The sequence below is a fragment of the Cibotium barometz genome, chromosome 11 (assembly GCF_041138505.1).
Source record: "Cibotium barometz isolate CiBa-2024 chromosome 11, ASM4113850v1, whole genome shotgun sequence".
Taxonomy (NCBI): domain Eukaryota; kingdom Viridiplantae; phylum Streptophyta; class Polypodiopsida; order Cyatheales; family Cibotiaceae; genus Cibotium; species Cibotium barometz.
In genome coordinates this window covers 5,987,278-6,009,411 of record NC_141056.1, presented here as the reverse complement: position 1 = coordinate 6,009,411, position 22,134 = coordinate 5,987,278, and the positions used below count along the sequence as shown (strand labels likewise).

The window sequence follows — 22,134 nt, the reverse complement described above, 5'->3', positions numbered from 1 at the left end:
AGAAACCTCTTGCCACATAGTGGACTTTGCGAACAAAACAACCACCCAATGTCCGTGTTAACCAATTCCCGACATCAGCAGCAACAAGCATCCTGCCTAGAAAAAAGATAATCACAGCATGCTTCGCATATTCTCGAATGGGATCTATGATTTCATCCACATCCACTGCAAGCCCCACCATAGGAACAGGATCTTTCCAATTCTTGCGTGTACCCTGAAATCCTTCATGCATTACCTCATAAATCAGCCCAGCCTCGGGCGTCTCATGCACAGGATCATTCTGATCCACAGCCTGCTTTTGTTTTTTATGAGCATAATATTTTGTAGGAGAAGCCATGATGTTCTCTCTCTCTCTCTCAGAGATCTCTCTCTCTCTCACACACACACACACACACACACACAGAGGGATGTACAGAGAAGGACAGGAGAAGCTGCAGATTACACGGGACGCTAGACACAAGATACAGGCGCACACATCAAACGCAGAGAAAGAAGTAGAACAAGTCGATGAACGCAGCTTGGTAGGACGCAAGCACACAAACGTGCAACGATACACACACACACACACACAGGTGAGAGCTGCAGCCAGAGGAAAAGCGTAAGGAGAATCTACTCTCTCTCAGACACGTGCGCAGGCAAGCAGGTCCCGGCGAGCAAGTCCACAGGCGAGCAGGTCCCGGCGAGCAGGTCACACAGGCGAGCAGGTCCACAGGCGAGCAGGTCCCGGCGAGCAGGTTACACAGGCGAGCAGGTCTCCTCTCACACACACACACACACACGAGCCCACACATATACATACATGCATACATGCATGCATGCATACATACATACATATGATATCAGCATTACTTTTGTTAAGTTAATGAAAACCCTCCTTACCCGCCCAAAAGACTTGCAGAAAGAGCATTGGCAATAGCAAGGGGAAGGAACAGCAATGCCTGTCACAACCACAAAGCATCACAACAAAGAGATTCAGTGAAATTGGTGTACAAAACATTTGCAAAAAAAGCCAAATCAATTTAGAAGAGAGAAAACATACCACACACATGCCCGTCTTCAATCCTTTCGGCTCATCACACAAATGAGCTAGGATCATCCTCCCCTTGAATAAAAATTTGGAGTGAAGAAATAAGTGACTACCAAAAGAGCCCATAAAAAAGCTTACACTATTCTGGAGCCTATTCCCAAACAGACAGAAGAACATGCACTCAAATGGGAGAAAACCAGTGAATGGAGCTCAAACACTTACAACCAGGTAGCCAAACGCAAAGCCACTACCAATCATGAGCAAATGAGGCTGGGTTTGTAGGATGTCAGAAGGTGACAGCAATCCCCTGAAAGAGCAAACAAAGAGATCATGGGGGCTGTTAAACATCAGGCACAAAGGGTAGCAAGGAAGGTCTTAAGTCGCCATACATGTGCCATCTTCAAAACAAAATATTTATATCTAGCAGCTTGATAATTGTTTAATGCTTCTGTGTATTTCTCGTACACCATAGATTCAACAGGGCTAAAGTCATCCGGGCAGTTTTCTCTTGCAGCTATATTAGCCATGACTTCACTGACCAAACCTTGAATAAGCATTGGCCCTCTTTTAGGAAATCTCAGTTGTTTCTTTGTGACAGATCAAATATCTGAACTAGAGTAGCAAGCATGGGTCAAGCAAGATAAAGAATAATAGCAGCTAGGAGCATCATCACTTAGTCTATTAATACAATTTAAAATAAAATAACATAATCCGGTCCAAGCTTTTCATTAAGCTAGCCCCACTGAGTATTTGGTACTGTCCGCAGTCTTTGTAATTTCCAACTTCATTGTGGTCATAATAGTGGTTGTAAGGGACTAGACACTGCTGGACATCATATAAGCCAGTAAGGGACTAGACACTGCTGGACATCATATAAGCCAGTAAGACCTTCCCGTCATGGCGAAAGAGACCATTTATGTTGATAAATTTGATGGCAATGGATTTCATACATGGCAGGTTTCAATCCGATATTTGCTAATGTCAAAGGGTGTGTGGTCCCTCGTAAAGGGAACAAGGGAGCTTAACCCGGATGATAAAGACGACATCCACCATGATGAGAACACGCAGTCCATTATTGCACTTCATCTCACAAAAGATCTTATACATCATGTGTCGGACTTCACAACGGCCAAGGCAATGTGGGAGGAGCTAGACAAGTTGTATGGAGCTAAAGGTAAAAACTCTAAGGTCGCATTAAAGATTAAATTCTATGATTTGAAGATGCAGGCGGGTGAAGCCTTAGGAGCTCACATCTCCAATCTAAAGAGCATTATGGCTCAGCTTGCATCCATCGATTGTAAAGTCGATGATGATGACGCAATAGCCATCCTCAAAAGTATGCTGGCCGAGTATGACTCTCTAGTCACCACCTTGAAGAACTTGCCGTCACCAACACTTGAAGGGTGTATTTCAGCCCACTAGGCAGAAGAAAACAAAGTGCGGGATCGTGCATCATAATCTACCTCTACCTCCACCTCTCAAGCCATAGCTATGATGGCCAAGACTCAGGTTTGTTGCACCTTCTGCAAGAAGAAGGGCCATACCGAGTCAAAGTGCTTTAAAAAGGACCCTCAGAAGAAAAAGTGTGGCAAGTGTGGGGAGATGGGTCATCTTACTCGTGACTGCACGAGCGGTAATAAGGAGGCAAGTAACTTTGTAAATGCTTCTTGTCCAAAATTACCGGATGGAATTCTTTAGTCCGACTTTTCTGTTAAAGCATCATGTTGTAACTCTCTTTGTAAAATGCCTACCATTATAAAGGCATCCATTTGGAGTCTGTAAAATGTAGGGTGGTGTAGAATGGTCCAATGCATGCTTGCACTGAGGGGGGTGTTAAAATCTCTACCGCACCTTATTCATGTAAACTCACCTTATTGGCATGTGGCCAGGAGAGAAGAGTCATGATGTGGTTGAGAAGGGTACACCTCATCCTTATTGAGGGATATGAGAACCTTGCATTTCTATAAAATGCCAAGGTAGCTTGTGCTATGTATGCATTCAAAAAGCTGAAGGCTAATGTGACCAAGATCCTTTAGTCAAGTGATTGTCGTGTGCCTCTTGTGATTATCTTTTAGCTATTGTCTGGTGTACAGGGGTCCTTATCTTGGACGTCTCTCTTTGGGAGTGATAGGGGCCACTTTCCCTTCTCTCCTCAATCTCCAACTCGAGCTCTGTCATGGTCATGGCTTCCACAAGCTCTCACACATAAGCTTTTCTCTCACACAAACACGCCCATACGCATCCACTTGTTCCACAATCCTTCCCTTGTGCACTCTATCCCTTATTCTTGTCACAAACAGGCTAGTTAAGACGCTTTAGCACGTACAAACAGTACGAAAAGCAACATGACCTGTGCGGCACTGTAGGATCTGTACGGGCAGGTGTCATGGGCTGCACAAATAATGTGCAGACTTGTAGAGATGGCAGTCATCCTTAATATCTTGCTCACAAGGCCCTTGCCCAAGCTGCTCCTCCCAGGGGCCTACAAGCGTGGTTTCCCAAGCTCCCATGGTTGAACCGGGGTAGTGGCCACTGTAACCACGGACATGCGGAGGTGGGTGAGAACGGGTGAGAATCAGTGCTAAGCCGCTCCCATAATCCTCATAAAATAGGGCCTGGTCTCCCTCTGCTATCCAGGTGAGTGCACCCAACTTAACTGTGCAGGCGGCACTCAGATCAGATGTGAAGAGTCAGAGGATGCGTTGCCCTACTTGCTGGGTCCCAAAGGCAGTGCTATTGGCTCTCCTCAGGGTCGCCGCACTGGCTGCAACTGGCCCCCACCCAACGATTGCCAACCAAGTGCCAACTACGAGGCTCCAGTAGGCCAGTAGCCAGAGAAAAAAAGTGTCACTTCCGTAGCAAGACGCTGCTCCGCAACCAGGGAGTAGCCACACACACATGCACGTGTGAAGGACGCCATCCACGGGGCATCAGGGAATCCTCTGGAGGAAGTAGCAAATCTCGGGGAATGGCTATGTTGATGTCAAGGATCATGGTGGAGGCCCCTCTCATGCCGAGAATGTTATGTACCAGGAGCTAATCCTCGGTTTAGAGGACCCAATCCAGCAGGGTTAGGTGACCTTGGGATTAGGAGATAGAGGCACATGCTTTATAGTGGCAGTTATCACTATTTAAGTGATGCCTTGGGTTATTATTGTGTAGTCAATCCTGCGGTACACTTCTGATGGGTCAATGTTTGGACCAGAGTTTCTACACCTGCAGTGGACATGGCAAATCATAGATAGTCTTACCGAGGACCCCTGTGGGCAGGCACTTGTGGTATGGGACGCCAATTCTGACTGCATGTATCTGTGGATTGGAGCCTTAGCCCTTGGCTCAGGGGTGGATCGAAGTATTTGGTTTCTCTTATCTTGCTTCGGACTTGGTTAGGAGATCTTGGCTAGACACGCTTGGAAGGCCTCTTACACTTGGTATCAAAGCAACCTAAACACCAAGTCTACAAAGGTTTGCGTGTCTTTCATGGTTTTATTCACATCAACATTCCCAGGTATTTCTCTCAGCACCACAGCTTGTTTCTTGTTTCGTAAAAGAAGTATGCTTTCTAGGGTTGCTGCCATGATTGTATGTGGATTTTAAGAGGGCGAATATACGAGTGTCATGCGCATTGAAGATGTGCAGAAGAACCCTTATGAAACCCTAGTTCTTTTCTGGTTTAACTGCCAGATGGGCTGCGATTTATACTCAAGAGTCTACCCTTGATATGTATTGTATACATGTAGGCAACGGGATGGATTTGAAGCCCTGAAATTGTGGCAGGGGGCTGCTGCAATCTGCATACAGTAGTTAGCTTGCTGCGTGGGCGGCAGACCAGTGTGAAGTAAAGAAAAGCATGCAGCTGGAAGAGAGTGGACCACGGCAGCCAGCAGAGGGGCGAGCCTAGTGTGTGCAGGTGTTCGGGTATGGACTAGACACACTGCACAGGCCACCAAGGAGAGAAAGGCACAAGTTGCTATTATTGATGATGTTTCTTTATTAAAAAAAGCATGCGTGTTGTTTTTTTAGAGAAATCTTCTAAAATAGCTCGACTCAAGCTGCTTTTGGGGTTCTAGAAGGGGGTCGCCTGTTTTTTTTAAGAAAAAGCAATAGAACCAAGGCATTGCGATAGCCAATCTCTGGAAGGAGATTACTCTTTTACATCAGCACCTCACTATACTGCAGAAGGAGGTTGCGAGTACTCCCGCACCTGTAGGCAGATTTCAACAGCTCCTTTCTTCACCCCACAGGTTTTTTTGGGGGAAAGGAAGGACAAAACTCAAGAAGCGGTTGATGCATTGCTTAATAGGTGGAATGTCCACTTTGAATCCCATCCTCTCCAAGATGCTTCGACGATTCAGTTGGTGCAAGGCCTCTTGAAAGGGAAAGACTTGTCATGGTTGAGAGAGCTTCGGAACAAGCCTACTGCTTGGGCTAGTTTCGGGCAGATGTTCAGGGGCGAGTTCCTATATGCAGAAGATGAGTACGACATGGTAACCAAGTTTACAATGTTGGATATAAAGATCATGTCTTTCAACACATACTAAAGAGTTGTAGGTGAAGTTTAGAGAGTTGTAGGTGACGCATATGGATAGGGTCACCTTGCTTGGATTTTTTATGCAAGCATTGTTCCCAGGACATAAGCTTCAGGTAAGGAACAATAATTGCAAAACACTTGAGGATGTTGTCCATTTTGCAAAGATTTTTGAAGAGACAAATGCCGGCAAGCATAAAAAGAATATTCCTCAAAAGCAGAAGAGCTTGGGCAACTCCAAACCAGATACCAAACGTAAACAAAAGTTTAGGTTTGTGAAGGCTTCCACGAATCAAGAATCAGACCCAGACTTCACGTCAACCCGATTCCAAGAAGACTTAGAGGACCAAGTAGAGCCGCCATAACATTCGAGAGGGTCCGTGCTTTATTTGTGGCCACACGGACCATTTGGAAAGGAAGCTACCCTCAAGAGCCAAAAAAAAAAAAAGCAAAAGCCTAAGGAGGAAGCTCACTTGACCGAGATTACAAATAACCCTACGATTACTTCCATAGATACCACAGTTCTGGATCATAGTTCTTGCATTATTGTAGCTTTAATATGGCAATTGCTGAATGCAATGATCACATACGTATGTATGGCTCAGTTTTGGGGCAAACGGTACACATCCTATTTGACCCAGGTAGCAATCATAATTTTATTAATGCCAAATTGGTGCAGAAATTGGGAGTGGAGACCTAGCCAAGTGATCATGTCTACCGTCTAACCCTAGACGCAGAGCATGGACAGACCAGTTGGAGTTTGCCCAAAATAGTGCTAAGAATGCAGCCACTGGTTATAGCCCGTTTATGTTGATGTATGGACACCAACCTAGATCTTCGGTAGCTATGGGACTTGAGGGTATTCAGAATAATGCGACTAGGGATTTCTTGGGAGATATGCAAGAGATGCTACCAAAGCTAGAGATTCTATCAAGAGCATTCAGGATAGAGCACGGTTTTATGCTGATAGACAATGCTTGCTGAGGGAGTTATCTGAGGGAATGCTGGTGTATTTGCAAATACCCAAGAGTTCAGAGACATTACGGGCAAGGTAGGTTGGAAAGTTATCTCCTAGGTACTGGGGACCTTTTCGGATCCTTAAAAAGATCGGAGAGGAAGCCTGTAAGCTAGAACTGGCTCAGAATGTGAATGTTCATCCAATCTTTCATGTTAGTAGACTGAGAGATACTCGGAGTTGAGGATAGCACTGTGACTCCTCAGAAGCTTGTTGAGGTTGAGAACTTGTCCTATGTTCCATATAAACCGTAAACGGTGATTTGATATCATGGAAAGGCAACTTAGAAATAAGTTGATCCGTGAGTATAAAATTAAGCAGAAAGATAGGCAAAGGAAGACTCGACTTGGGAGAGAGTTGATAGTTTGAAAAGCATAGGTTCCTTGGTTTTCTTGCTTAGACAGATTTTGTTTCCAAGGGTGGAAACGTTTGAGAGAGGGAGTATGTTATGTACCTAGAGATAATCATCGGATAAGCGAGCCTAATCCAACAGGAACAGTGGACCCTCAGATTAGGAGATAGCATGGAGATGCAGAGGACTAAGGTTCAGAATTAATAAAACTAGGCCGTTGGCTGTCTATAGTAGCTTAGCTATTTATAGTGACAATTATCAATATATAAGTGATGCCTTGGGTTGTTATTGTGTAGTTAGTCGTGCAGTGTGTGCCGGGACCAGAGTTTCTACTCTTACCGTGGACATGACATGTTATCGATAGTCTTGTCGGGAGCCCTTGTGGGCAGGCACTGGTGGTATGGGATGCCAGTGTATACTGGCATGTATCTATGGAGTGGAGCCTTAGCCCCTGGCTTGAGGGTGGATCAAAGTATGATCCTGTGATTAGGTGGTGAGCTTGCCTACATCCCTTTTATTTGGTTCCTCTAATCTTGTTTTGGACAGTGTTTTAGCAGATCTTAGCTTTTTGTTTGGTACTGTATTCATTTGTACATGGACATCATCTGGTTCTTGGAACCCATGGAGCATTGTATTTGTTAAATACTCCCAATAAATATATCATATATTGAAAGGGGGGTCGGCCCGTTCCGGCCCCAGTGTGCTGGTGTCCATTTATCTCATTTCATTTCATTTCAATTTCAAGTTGATATTAAGTTGTCCATTTCAAATTGTGATATTAAGTTGTGCTATTACGCGTGTGGGTGTCCAACGGAGTCTATTCCCACTTGACGGGATCGGTTTCATTGGTTTCAGAGCCAGGTTGTTTCCCTCTTCCTAGTGGGGAAACAAATCTGTGTATTGGACACCCCGCTTCTAGCACACTTAACACAATGGACAGCCAAGGCAACCCTTTGGAAGTGCCTAATTCGAGGGGTCCATCTAGTCCCTCTTGTGGGTCTGATACTCTGCGAGGAAGGCACAAGTCCCTTGAAAGGGTAAATGATAGTGAATCAAAGGAACAACTGTCTCGAGGAAAGACAGTCATGCTTGAACAAGAGCCTGATGCAATGAGGGCTGAAATGGAACATATGAGAAAACTTTTGCAGGCACAAGAGCAAGAGTTGAAATTTTTGCATGAAGATCCCCATGTGCAAAGTGCCATTGAAGCTAGGAAAGCTGATGCAATGGTAGATGTAACTTTTGAGTCCATGGCACGGGAAGTGGACAAGAAGCCAAGGGAGTTGGCACTTGCCTACCTCCTCCGCAAAGGTGATATCAAAGAGGGAGACGACGGAGAGCTGAAATTCAGAAATCCACCCCGCTTGAAGCATGGAGATCCCGCATCTCAAAGGCTGAGGTCTTTTATGCAAAAGGAAGAGGTGACAGTCACCTCTTGACATGCATCTTCTCCACAAGGCACAAAACCTGACAGGTATATGTATGATAGTGCTCATGGAGGGCATGAAGGTCACATGCATTCAAGACATGTATCCCATGGTAGGGGTGACAGGTCTCCCACTAGAAGAATTTTGCCTTCTGAGTTGTCTCATGGAGAGACACTGCCTTATGCAGGTAAGTCACATGCATCTGAGTTTAGAGTTCGTGGAGCACATGCCACCGTGCCTCATGAAACTTCCAGGATGGCCCATGGAGCCCATGCAGATAGGGCTGCCCCGTTGGATAAGGGGAAAAGAAAAAGAGAAGACCATGAGCCTCATGCCAGAAAGCTCAAGGAATTTAAAGCAGGTGACAAATCTGTCAAGTTTGATGTTTTTCATGGAGAGCATGATGCTTCTAAAGTGTTAGCATTTGTGGCACAGTTTGACATTGCCTTTAGCGATGAGGACTTCACTGAAAAGTCTAAAGTACGCCATGCTAGCATGTTTTTGAAAGGGACCGCTGCTCATTGGTGGATCACTGAAAAGATCACCAAGGATCCTATTTGCACCTGGAAGGAGTTTAAGGATAGATTCTGTGCTCAGTTTTTGCCACAAATGCGGAGCAAACTCTCACCCAAAAGTGGGATAGACTTGAGCAAAGAGATAATGAAAGCGTGCAACAGTATGTTAACAAGTTTTGGAAAGTGTTGCTAGAAGTAACTCCCTTCATGCAAATCACTGAGGATGAAAGAAAGAGAAAGTTTCGCTCCGGACTGCAACCAGCATATCGTTCGGGCATTGAATTGCACCCGGAACATACTTTGCAACAGCTCACAGCTTCTGCTCTTGCTACGGAGCAATTGGTGCTCAAAATCAAGCAGGATCAAGGCGGTTCAAAGGGGAAAGACAAGGCTGTCCCAAATCTGCAAAAGGGTGGACAGCCACCTAAAAGGAACTTCCAGGAGACCCACAAGGGTGGTAGAGCTGAAAATACCACATCTAAAGAACAGGGCCCAAAGAAGAACAAATTCGGCCTAGCCCCCGAGCAAAGAGAGCAATATGCCAAGGAGGAAAAATGTTTTTCTTGTGGTAGCAAAGAGCACATGTTTCGACAGTGCCCTGACCGCAAACCTAAGCACGAGGACAAGCAGACCAAGGCTAATGTACATGCAGTTCCTGATGTGCAAGGAAATACAAGTCATGATGCAAAAGAGCGTATGGGATGCAAGGCTTGGGGGCAAATCAAGGATCAACCCGCCTTATTCATGTTTGATGACTGTGCAACCGATAACTTCATCTCTATGCAAACGACAGCTACATTGGGTATTGAGGTTGAGAACATGGGACCTCAGATTGAAGCCAAAGCTGCATTTGTTGGTAAAGAGGTGCAGGTTAGCCCTTTGATAGGGAAGTTGCGCATCCATATCCAGGGGAAGTTGCGCATCCATATCCAGGGCTACCTTGATAATAAATATTTCCTAGTTGCTCCACTAAATGGATGTGATGTATTGTTGGGCAAGCCGTGGCATCATAGGCTTGAGCCCCGCAAAGAATACAAGACCAATATGATTTCTTTTATGCATAAAGGCCGCATGCATTTTATTGATGCTGGCAAAGAAGGGGATTCCATCCCACTTGTATCACACATCCAAATTAATAAAGCAATCAAAAAGAGTCTTTCTGCATACTTGGTTTTTGTTCGTGATAGCCTTGTGCCAAATCATCAAAATGTGCATGCTATGACTAATGATAGGCTGAATTTTCTTCATGCATGCAACGACTGTTTTGCTGACACTTTGCCAGGAGAATTACCTCCCCAAAGGCCCGAAGATCATCGCATAGATCTTGTACCAGGTAGTTCTCCACCTAACAAACCCGCATACCGAGTGAGTGCTGCACAATAAGAAGAGATCATGAAGCAAGTAAATGAGCTTTTAGATAAAGGTTTGGTTCAACCCAGTTCCTCACCTTATTGCTCTCCTGTGCTTCTTGTTCAAAAGAAGGATGGCTCATTCCGTATGTGTGTGGACTATAGAGATTTAAACAAGCTTACCATCAAGAACAGATTCCCAATTCCGCGAATTGATGATATTTTGGATAAGCTTGATGGCTCAGCTTGTTTTAGCAGACTTGATTTGAAGAGTGGTTATCACCAAATACGAGTGGTGCCACAAATGTCCATAAAACTGCATTCAGGACAGCCTTTGGACTATATGAATTTTTGGTAATGCCTTTTGGTCTCACCAATGCTCCTGCTACTTTTAATCGTATGATGGATAGGATATTCCGACTCCATCGCAAATTCACAAGAGTATTCTTTGATGATATCTTGGTTTTCTCCAAGAATGAGCAGGAACACAGAACTCATTTGGTCACAGTGTTCGAAGAGTTGCGGAAGCATAAACTTTTCATTAATGCCAAGAAAAGTGAGTTCTTCCTTTCAGAGATTCATTATCTGGGTCATATTGTATCCAAAGAAGGAGTAACAATGGATCCTGCAAAGATAGAGACCATTCGGAATTGGCCCGAATTGCAAAACGTACATCAAGTACGTAGTTTTCTGGGATTATGTTCGTATTATAGGCGTTTCATAAGGCATTTTGCTATGATAGCCACTCCTCTACATGATCTCACAAAGAAGAAAACCACTTTTAAATGGACTTCAAAAGAACAAGATGCTTTCTTGCAGCTCAAGCATGCTATCATATGTGGTCGAGTATTGATTGTTCCTGACTTGCACAAGTCATTCGTAGTTGAATGTGATGCTTGTGGTGATTGTATAGGAGCTATCCTAAATCAAGAAGGGCATGTAGTTGCATACGAGAGCCATCGTTTGCATGATGCTGAGCTTCATATGGATATCTATGAGAAAGAGCTCTTGGCTGTAATTCATGCCTTAAAGATATGGAAACATTATCTTCTTGGGGCTGAATTTGTAGTCAAGACAGATCATCAAAGCTTGAGATACTTTCTATCTCAAACAAAGCTTTCAGAGAAGCAGATGAGAATGGCAAACTTTCTTTCCATGTTTCATTTTCAGATTGTGCATACTCCAAGAAAGAAAAATGTAGTGGCCGATGCATTATCCAGGAGGTCTTATGTAGCTGCAGTCTCAGTGGCCTCTCATGGTGACTTATCTGCTATGCGAGATTTGTATCATTTGGATGCTGATTTTTGCCATATATGGACTGATTTTATGGCTGGTCATTCACATGCTTCTTATACTATCAAAGGATTATCTTATGAAGGATAATTGCCTATGTGTGGTGAAGGATTTGCGTCCAAAGGTTATGGACGAATGTCACGCTCCACCTTCTGCTGGTCATAGAGGTATTATGCCCACTACACGCATGATTCATAGATATTTCTTTTGGCCAACCATGCGTAAAGATATTGAGGCTTATGTGCGTGCATGTATTACGTGCCAAAAGGTGAAATTTGACAGGCAAAAACCTCCAGGTTTGCTTCAGCCATTGCCTATTCCCTCGCAACCTTGGGAAAGTATTACTATGGATTTTATTATGGATTTGCCTAGATCCCAGCATGGGAATGATGCTATTTGGACCATTGTGGACAGATTTAGCAAGCAAGTTCATTTCTTTCCCGTCAAGAAAACCATTAAAGCTGATCATATGGTAAAGCTTTTTCTTGCTAATATTTTCAAGCATCATGGTATGCCTAAATCCATTGTTGAGGATAGAGATCCCAGGACCAAAAACCTCTTTTGGAGGGCTTTATTTGATAATATGGGTACTAAACTTGAGTTTTCATCAGCTTATCATCCCCAAACGGATGGCCAAAGTGAAGCTGCAAATTCAGGCGTGTTGGATTTACTGAAGTGTTATGTGGCGGATCAAAAGACTGCATGGGAGAAGTATCTTCCACTTGTTGAGTTTACCTACAACAATACAATCCATGCCTCCACAGGAAAGGCTCCCTTTGAGATTATTTATGGCGGAGTAGTATTGCCGCCCATCCTTCGTACAAAGGATGAGATTTTTGCAGTTGATGAACATGTTCGTGACTTGGATGTAGCCTTTGGTCAAGTGCAGACAGCCATTGCAAGGTCGCAAGATAAGCATAAAATGGCTGCTGACAAGCATAGAAGGGACATGCAAGTCAAAGAAGGTGATTGGGTTTTGTTGAAATTTGAGAAGGCCAGGCTTCGGAAGAGGCCAGGACGAGAAGGATCATATCCTAAGTTTTCTCCTCACTATTATGGACCCTTCAAGGTGATTCACAAGATCAATGAAGTGTCCTACAGGCTTGCTTTACCTAGTCACTAGAAGATTCACAATGCATTTCATGTGAGTCTATTTCGGAAATATGTGGGGCCAGATCCTAATGAGCCTGTTATACAGAAGATCCGCCAGAAATTGATGAGCTTGAGGTGATCCTCCAGCCAGAACAGATTGTTTTTCACAAGGAGAGAAAGCTACCTGCAGGAAAGCTTTCCAGGAGATACCTTGTGAAGTTTAATTTGCTAGGCTAATCAAATGCTAGCTTGCAAGAGCCTATCGTGAAGCCTTTGTGTTATGCTTTGGGACTTTCCTCAGGTCAGCCTCACTATCATCACTAGCTGAGAAGATGTCATGCTATGCTTGGCAGACTTGCTTCTTCTTTATATTCTCTCCTTTGCATCTACGTTGTCTTTCAAGGCGAGAGAGTTTCTCGTTAGAAGTTAAGGAAGTGGAAGCGCTTGGGACAGTAGGTTCCTTATGGGATGTAACCTTCGCAAGCTCTTCTCCCCGATTCTGGCAAGACTTTTCATAAGCTTCTATAGCCCCATAGTAGTGAAGCCATTGCACATCGGCCTGGGCTTTTTTGAGAAGTTGACGCGTTCGGTAGCGTGCGCTTTTGTTATTTCGAAGCTTCCTACTAGGCTTTTTAGTGCTAGGATTTGTCTCGTCCTGGACTATTTTGTTGACTTCCCACAGTTGTTGCAGGTATATCTTGAGGCTTTTCAATTGAGGACAACTCTTTAGAAGCCCGGGGGGATGTCACCAATTGGCCGACCATTTGGTCCATCTCCAGATTTTGTGTCTCGTTCACTTGAGGCCACGCCGGTGTCTCATGTGAAGAGGCCAGTATTTTGCTGACATGGACGGGAGCCAAACTGGTGCCACCCGTGTGTTAGCAGGAAGGTGTCGTATGGACGGGAGCCAGACTGGTGCCACCCGTGTATGACCTGGACTGTGTTCTATCCATGGGATTGTCACGCCATGGACGAGCCAGTATTCGTGCCATGTCTTGCCTATGGGACTATCACACCATAGGGAGGCTCGTGCCTGGAACTGTGTCTTACCTATGGGACTGTCACTCCATAGGAAGACCAAGATTTATGTTTTACGTCGTGCCGTTTTTGTGCCGACAGATATTTTGTACTTGTTCCATGAACGGGGGATATGTCCATGATACTATTTGCACATGCACTCATGTTTTGCATGTTTGAAACTGTTTTCGCATGACTTGTATTTTTGTGTTTGCCTGTTTGACGTGTTACTTACTGAGCGGGGACGCCTGCCAGTGAGTCGTGAAGTTTGCTTTGTCTTCTGACGAGTTTTGGTGCATGTGAACAGGTGGTAAGTATATTGCACATGTCAGTTTAATCTTTTATATTCTAACCTTTTGTTTTATAAGGTTATATGTTCACACTCACTTAAAAGTGGGCACCCACTTAGGGGCCAAGGTGGGGAGCCTCACTTAGCTTGTGTGTGTGTGGGAGTGGGTGCATGGTCACCTACCCACACCACCATAGAACTGGCCGCCCACATGCATACGTGGGGAGCCAGCCAACGCTATTTGTTTACTTCACTCCAATATCTACAAAAAGAAGTACCACGACCATCCTTCGAGGCAGATGATCGAGCGAACATCTCCTTCGCTTTAGGGGTACGCTTCATCCTTCAGGCTGCTCCTCCTCATGGCAACCTAGGCGACTGCTGAGCAGACTGCACATCTGCCTCCCCTGCACAGTGGCTGTACTTTCTCCCATACAGGTGGCTGCGCCTGTTTTCCTGCAGGCTGCTCTGCCTATTCAGCAGGCGGCTGCCACCACCCGAGGGCTACGCCTCTGCTCCTATCAAACTGCAGCCAGGTGCTTCCTGTCCATTCAGGCTGAGTTACAGCCGGCAATTCAATTCCTCCACGCCTCTTCAGGCTGCAGCCAGGCGTCTCTTCCCTTGCAAGCGGGTGCTCCTCCTCTCACAACAGGCGGCTGTGCTCTCTATCAGGCGGCTGCATCTCCATAGGCTACGCATACTCACCCAGGCGACTACTGTACTGCTGCGCAAGCTCTCTCTCAGGCGACTGCATCTCCAAAGGCTGCGCATACTCACCCAGGCTGCACCAAGGTGTCTGTGTACAGCAACCAGGCGCCCCTTTCTTCTCATAGGCGGCTGTGCCCTCAGTAGGTGGCTGCGCCTGTCCAAAGCTGGTGACTGCACAAGCCTCTCCTTCCATACAGGCTGTTGTATCCTTCACTAGGCGGCTGCATCACTAGGCGGCTGTAGCAAGACAAGCTACGCCTCCTCCTCCACAAGAAGGCAGGCTGTGTCCTGCATAGCAAGTGGTTATACCTCCTTTCCATAGGCGGTGCGGTGTTTTCTTTCTTCAAGTGGCTACATTTTGGTGTCCCACTCAAGTAACTACACACAGATACCTCGGGTATTGGACTTCCATCTGCCATCTTCAAGTAAGTGAATTTTCAGATTTAAGTAAAGTATTTTGTGATAAATCTAATAAAGGACTCTCTCCACGGCAACACTCGTTCGGTGCCAGGTAGTCCAAGCTCTTGGAGAACCTTGGTCCAAAGGTGCTGAGATCGGGAGAGCCACGTGTTAGTACGAGAGCGCCTGTTTGTGCGTGCTCTTGGAACACCAGTGGGGCGCTCTCCGCGGAGTCCAGTGAAAGCACAGGACCGTAGAGACTGGACCACGCTACTTCGAATATCTACTTCGAGCTTTTTGTTTGGTACTGTATTCATTTGTACATGGACATCATCTGGTTCTTGGAACCCATGGAGCATTGTATTTGTTAAATACTCCCAATAAATATATCATATATTGAGGGGGGGGGGGGGGGGTCGGCCCGTTCCGGCCCCAGTGCTAGTGTCCATTTATCTCATTTCATTTCATTTCAATTTCAAGTTGTTATTAAGTTGTCCATTTCAAATTGTGATATTAAGTTGTGCTATTACGTGTGTGGGTGTCCAACGGAGTCTATTCCCACTTGACGGGATCGGTTTCAGGTTGTGTGGCTACAGAGGTTGCTTGGCGAGATTGGGTTTCCACAGAAGGAGCCCATGGTCATCCAATGCGATAACCAGAGCTACATCGCTATTACTCGGAACCCGGTCTTCCATGCCCAGACCAAGCACATAGAGATACAATATCACTTTGTTCGTGATAAGATTTTGGCTGGTGACATCTGCTTGTTTATTGTTGGACGGAGGACAATGCAGTAGACCTCTTCACGAAGTCTCTACCTCAGGCTATGCTCCGGCAGCACTCCAACACACTGGGGTTGGTTCCACATCCGGAGTTGAGAGGGGGTGTTAGCAGTCATCTCCTATCTATACATTCACCAGGGCCTCTGTTGTGGGTGTGTCTGCCCATTTTAGGTGTTCCCCCATTTTTCCTCACTTTCCATAGTATTTACCCATTTTTGTTGGGTGTGGGAGGACTGTTTTCTAGCTCTCGACTGTACCTTTCTACTGGCTGACTAGACTGTGCTACCCGACCTGTTCTACAGTGCTGGCCGATTGAGAGTATGCTGGCCAACTGTGATTTTTGCTGGTTGTGAGCATGTCTGGCAGCTATCGGCCTATTTTGGGCTGGCGGACCAGCGACCTGGGGCCATATAAAATGGCCCTGGCCCCCCCACACTTGTCTTGTATCATATTCGGGATTTTGTTGTGTATATAGAGCAAAGTTACACAGCTTCTCTCCCTCTCTCATCTACGTTTTGCTCTCTACATTAGTTGTCTTCATTTCCGTTGTGCATTGTGGCAATATCATCATAACCCTGAGATTAAGTATGTAAATAAGAAACTCACCTTTGTACATAAGGGTAGAGATATATGTATACATGCAAGCACATTTGGTACTACTATACCCCTTGTAAATCATATTGTTGTTCGCAAAGAAATAAAGAGATCCATTGCTTCTTTCTTTCTTTTTGTTAGAATCGTGAAGAAAATGTAAAGAACAACATATCCATACTAGATAATGATAGAATTGGTTTCCTTAGCAACTATCGAGATTGTTTTGCAAACTCATTACCAGGTCACTTACCTCCCCAAAGGCCTGAAGATCATCACATAGATCTTATTCTTGGGAGTTCACCTCCTAACAGGCCACCATATAGAGTAAGTGTAGTCAACAAGAGATCATGACACGAGTATATGATCTCTTGGAAAAAAGGGTTGATTCAGCCAAGTTCTTCGCCATACTGTTCTCCTATCTTCCTTGTCCAAGAAAAGGGTGCTAATTACAGAATGTGTGTTAACTATAGAGCATTAAACAAGGTAACCATCAAGAATCGGTTTCTGATCCCGAGGATTAATGATATCCCAGATGAATGGGAAGGTTTAGCATGCTTTAGTAGAATTGACCTCAAGAGTGGTTATCATTAGATCCCAGTGCTACCCAAGGATGTGCACAAAACTGCTTTCAAGACCACTTGTGGATTGTATGAGTTTCTTGTCATACCATTTGGCCTCACAAATGCATTTCCACATTTAGTAGGATGATGGACCGTATATTCAGACCTCACCGAAAGCTCCGCAGTGTGTTCTTTGATGACATTTTAGTGTTTTCAAAGACCGAGGAAGAACACAGAACATTTGGCCATTGTGTTTGAGGAGCTTCGTAGACACCAGCTGATCATTAATGTGAAAAAGAGCGAGTTTTTCTTTGCTGAAATTGAATATTTGGGACACATTGTGTCAAAAGATAGCATACAAATGGATCCTGCAAAGATCCAAGCCATTTTAGACTAGCCAAATAGTTTTCTTGGGTTATGCTCTTATTACAAGCGGTTTATCAAAAACTTTGCCTTGTTGGCAGCACCTTTGCATGATCTTGTGAAGAAGAGAAAAAATTTTACATGGGTGGGACCTCAGATTGCAGCATTCCACGAGTTGAAAAATGCAATCAGACAAGGGCCTGTGCTTTTTGTGCCTAATCTTTCCAAACGTTTTGTGCCGAACTCACATATGTTGTTTATGAGAAAGAGATGCTTGCAGTGATCCATGCCCTTAAAATCTGGCTGCTGATGCTATGCCTAGAATGTACGAAAATGATCCAACAATCCCCCCTTAAGACCAACTTCTTACACGGCACCTCAAATAACGAGCTGGACTGCGACTGACGACCTCGCATGCGAGCTCCGCTTCTCCCCTCCCCCCCCCCCCCCCCCCCCCCGCTGCTTCTCGCCATCGCGCCCCCCTCTCCCCCCCGCCAGCCCACCGTTTTCTCCTCCGTCCTCTCCCCCGCCTCCTTCATTACGCCCCTCTTCGCCAGCTCTCCCCCGCCTTCTGCCTCGCGTCCTCCCCCGCCTTCGCTCCCCGCCTCCCTCCTCGTTTCCGCCTTCTTTCCCCCCGCCTTCTCTTCCTTCGCCACCTTCCACGCTGCCTTCCCCGCCATTCCCCCCGCCGCTTGCTTCCTTCCCCCGTCATCTTTTCCTCCGCCTCTCTAACCCCTTCGCCTCCTTCTCCCCCGCCTCTCTTCTCTCCCCCGCCACCTCTCCCCCCTCCGCCTTCTCCTACGCGGTGCATCTCTTCCCCTCCGCCTTCTCCCTCTCCTCCCTTCCGTCTCGCCCCTCCGCCCACCGCTAACTCCTCCCCGCCTCAGCTTCCCCCCCCCCCCCCCCCCGCCCCGCCCCCGCTATCCTGTAGCCCTCCGCCTCTCTTTTTCCTCGCAGGGCTGTGTCCCTCCCGTTGGTGACCCCGGTTTCTGGCCTTTTCCCTCTGGAGGACTCCATGGAAGCCGCTCCGACTAACCCTGCCGATTCCGGTCTCCGTCTGGAGTTCACAGCTGAAGATCTTCAGTTGTTTGTTTCCACAGTTTCCGCTCTTGAGGCCTCCTCCTTGGTCTGCAAGATAGTGGGTAGCCGTCCGATGTGGAGAGAGCTTCGCGACCTTCTACAAGGCAGCCTTGTTGGCGTGCCCGCCAAGATCGTCAGCGTAGATTTTTTGGGACGTGGCTACTACCAGGTGGATTTCGAGTCCCCACAGGCAGCTCAGATGGTGCTGGCTCGGAGCCCCATTGCCCTCCGCTCATCCCGGGCGTTCCTGGCGCGATGGACTCATGGTTTCGACCCCGCTTCTGACCCGCTAGCAGGCGCGACAAGTTTCCCCGTCACTATCTGCTTTCCTGGACTCCGTAGGGAGTACTTGCCCCTCTTGTCATCCATTGGCAAGGCGTTCGGGCAGGTGGTGGAGACGCCTCAGACAGCGGCTTCAGTGATTGCTCGGGCAGCAGGACTCCCGGCCATTCGGGTTGTGGTTCCGTCACCGCAGTCCCTCCCGAAGACGATCCTTCTCCCTTGTCTTTCTGGAGGACATATGATACAGCGCGTGGAGTATTCGGGCCTCCCCGGCCAGTGTTACACATGTCGGGAGATGGGCCATCTCGCACGCGCCTGTCCCCGCAAGGGGGTTCATCCTTCACGCTATGCCGCCTCTGGACCCCCTGCAGGAGACCCGAGGGGTGGCCATCCACCTCAGAGACCGGACATCCCTGGCTCGCCACAGCAGGCGCCATCATCTGACGAGCAGGCCCCGGCGGAGGATGCCGCGCAGTCCCAGGAGGCTGGCGGATGGCAGGAGGTTCGCCGGCGGAGACGCCCGGCCCGCAGGGACCGTCGCAGACGCCAGCAGGCAGCACAGGCTGGTGGACAGGCGACTCCGGTTGGCGTACAGGCACCTACCCGCACTTATGCTCCTGTCAGGGATAGGCGGCCAGCAGGTCCCACCCCGATGGACGAGAATTCAGACTCAGTGCCCGTTGAGGCCGCTGGGGGAGCCTCCCACATGGAGACCCCGCTCCCGCCTCCCCCCGCGGGGGGCCCCGCCCCCTCCTTGGAGCAGATTCCTGAGGATCCTGGGCCGCACTCTTCGACCCCCGGCTCCCCTTCCCCTCACCCGGAGAGCACTCCTTCCACCCCCCCCTCTCCCCCCCCAGCCCCCCCCCTCCCGCCTCCCCCGGCGCCCCCCCTGACACCTATCCTCTGGCAGATGCCTCTCCATCCTCTCCTCGCTCTCCCCCCTCCTCGCCGCGAGCCCCCATCCCTCCCTCACCCTCTCCAGGATACTTCGCCAGACCACCCACTGCCTCGGGGCAGCGCAGCTGGGTAGGCCAGAGCTCAGTCCAGCGGCTGTTCCACCGCCACTCCGGGCCGGTGGAGATGGCGATCCTTGCTTCGCCCGCCACAGAGTTCTCTCCAGCCTCCCCTGGGGGGCCCCCGCGAGTGATGGGGCTACCAGTGGATTACGGTTTTTTCAGGTGTCTCCAGCTGGATGCTGGCCCGTTCGAGACACTGGTCGCACCCTTGCGAGTTTGCGTGGTGTGCCATCCTTCTCGTTCTCCCTCAGTGGTGAGCAGCATGGTGGCTTTCTCCTTTCCTCTCAGTGTTGCCCCAGACACAGCATGGGATTGCAACTCTGTAGAGGAAGTTTTGCGTGATCAGATACTGGAGTTTTCTCACCACTTCAGTGACTTGGGGCTCACGGACCTATTGCAGACCCGATTACACTCAGCCCGCATGAGCTTGTTTGGTATAGGAGACTGGCGGGCGGATCCGGTCCACACCTCAGTTGAGGCGGTGCTTCTGATTCTCCTCCATGCCGCCCCGAGGGTGCAACCTACCTTTAGATACATATATGCAGAGGATTGGTCTCACGCCTATGCCCTGGACAGGCGAAGGCGGAGTGGGGCTGGACACAGAGACAGGTCACCCTCTTTTTGGAGAGACTCCGCACCCGGACAGACAGTGATTATTCTCCCTCCAAGCCGGCGCCCAAGACTCACAGAGTGGAGGGCAGATCATCCGGGCCGGCTGAGAGGGGTGAGCCAGTGGAGGCTGCTTCACTTGCCATAGCTCATCCATGAGGATCCTCTCATGGAACATCCAGGGTCTCGGTGGACATCGCTGCTACATTGGTCGGGGCAGACTTCGCCAGGAGATCCAGAGGGCTCTCGTTGGAGGACCCATAGATATCCTTTTCATCCAGGAGCACCACCTTTCTGCCGGGCGTGCCCGCACCTGCGGGAAGATCTTGCCAGGCAGGAGTCACACTTTTTGGTCACCGGCATATGGCTCCCAGGGGAACCAGGGTGGAGTATGCATCTCAGTCAGCGAGCAGCTTCTATCCGAGGTTGTGGACTCTGGCATTCTGGTCCAGGGTCGTGCGCAGTGGATCATCCTTCGGGTTGGGGAAGACCGCATTGGCTTCCTCAACTTCTACGCCCCTAATGGGGCGACCGGGAGAGCCGAGTTCTGGAGCACCATTAGGCAGTCCCTCCCCTTGGCAGACCACTGGTGCCTCGGAGGGGATTGCAACATGCTGGAGGATGCAGAGGACAGGATGGGGGGCAGCCAGGAGACCATTCATGGGCCGGAGCTCGCTGCCTGGGAGGAACTAGTGCTACAGGTGAGAGGCCAAGATCCGTGGACTCTCCCGGAGTTTGGCAGGTTGCAGGGGAGTCTATCTTTCTCGCGCTCGGATAGACGGGCCACAGGAGTTAACCTTTCCCGCATCGACAGGTTTTACATTGATGAGTGGGCCTATGATAGAGGTGGCACGGTGGGCATACTCGCAGGCTCCTCGTTTTCAGACCACTTTCCAGTGCTTCTCCAGATCGAGGACCCCACGAGAGGAGAGCAGGGCCAGAGCGTCCAGATTCCAGATTGTCTCATAGAGGAGCCCGAGATTGCGATCAGAGTTGAGCAGGTCTGGCAGGAGCTGCAGTTCAGGAGAGGATCAGCAGCCAGCGATCTTGCCAGTGGCTTGCAGGAGATCAGCCAGATGCTCAGACAGGCTGCCTTGGACCGGCTGGAGGCCTTCAGAGAGCAGGAGAGGAGCCTACGGAGGAGTCTAGCGTCCCTCCAGAGACTCCAGGAGAGGGATCCTACGAGCCCTTGGATCTCAGAGCAGATGGAGTCAGCTCGCACTGAGATCAGATCCATGGAGGAGAGGAGGGTGGAGTTCCGATTCCATGCTCGGGCTTCTTTTTGGACACAGGCTGGAGACAGAGTGACTCGGGATTTCTTTGAGGCGACAGGGCCTCGCTTCAGACGAGAGGGTCTCAGGCGTCTTCGGCAGGCTGATGGCCAGGTTGTGGTGGATCCCCCCAGGGTTCGGGCTATAGCCACAGATTTTTACAGGGATCTTCTCTCTGCTGAGCCAGCAGATGACAGGGTGAGAGAGGCTCGAGAGGCAGTCTGGAGCTTCACGAGACCGGTTGTGCCGGCCCATTTGCAGCACTCCCTTCTCTCCCCCTTCTCGGATACGGAACTGGAGGAGGCTCTTCAGGCATTACCTCGGGGCAAATGCCCAGGAGAGGACGGTCTTTCGGTGGCCTTCTTCCAGAGGTACTGGGGCCTATTACATAGGGGCTTCAGATTGGCATTCCAGGATATTATGGAGTCAGGAGTCATGCCGGACAGCATGGCAGAGGGGTTGATCCACTTGATCCCCAAAGAGGGAGGAGACAGACTGGAGATTAGACAGTGGAGACCGATCACCTTGCTAGGCACGGCCTACAAGGTCCTAGCTAAGGCGATCAG

At 48.3% G+C, this 22,134-nt stretch overlaps 1 protein-coding gene across 1 annotated transcript in view; it reads right to left on the bottom strand.

Annotated features, from left to right (window-relative positions):
* The window catches only part of LOC147633690 (choline/ethanolaminephosphotransferase 1-like), a 58,560-nt gene that overhangs the window by 16,276 nt on the left and 20,150 nt on the right, over positions 1–22,134 (bottom strand). The window contains exons 15-17 of the mRNA XM_086804689.1: positions 1,250–1,334; positions 1,040–1,102; positions 880–938 (exon numbers count right to left, since the gene is read on the bottom strand). Of these exons, the coding sequence (XP_086660815.1) occupies positions 880–938; positions 1,040–1,102; positions 1,250–1,334 (207 nt within the window). The remainder of the gene's footprint in view (positions 1–879; positions 939–1,039; positions 1,103–1,249; positions 1,335–22,134) is intronic.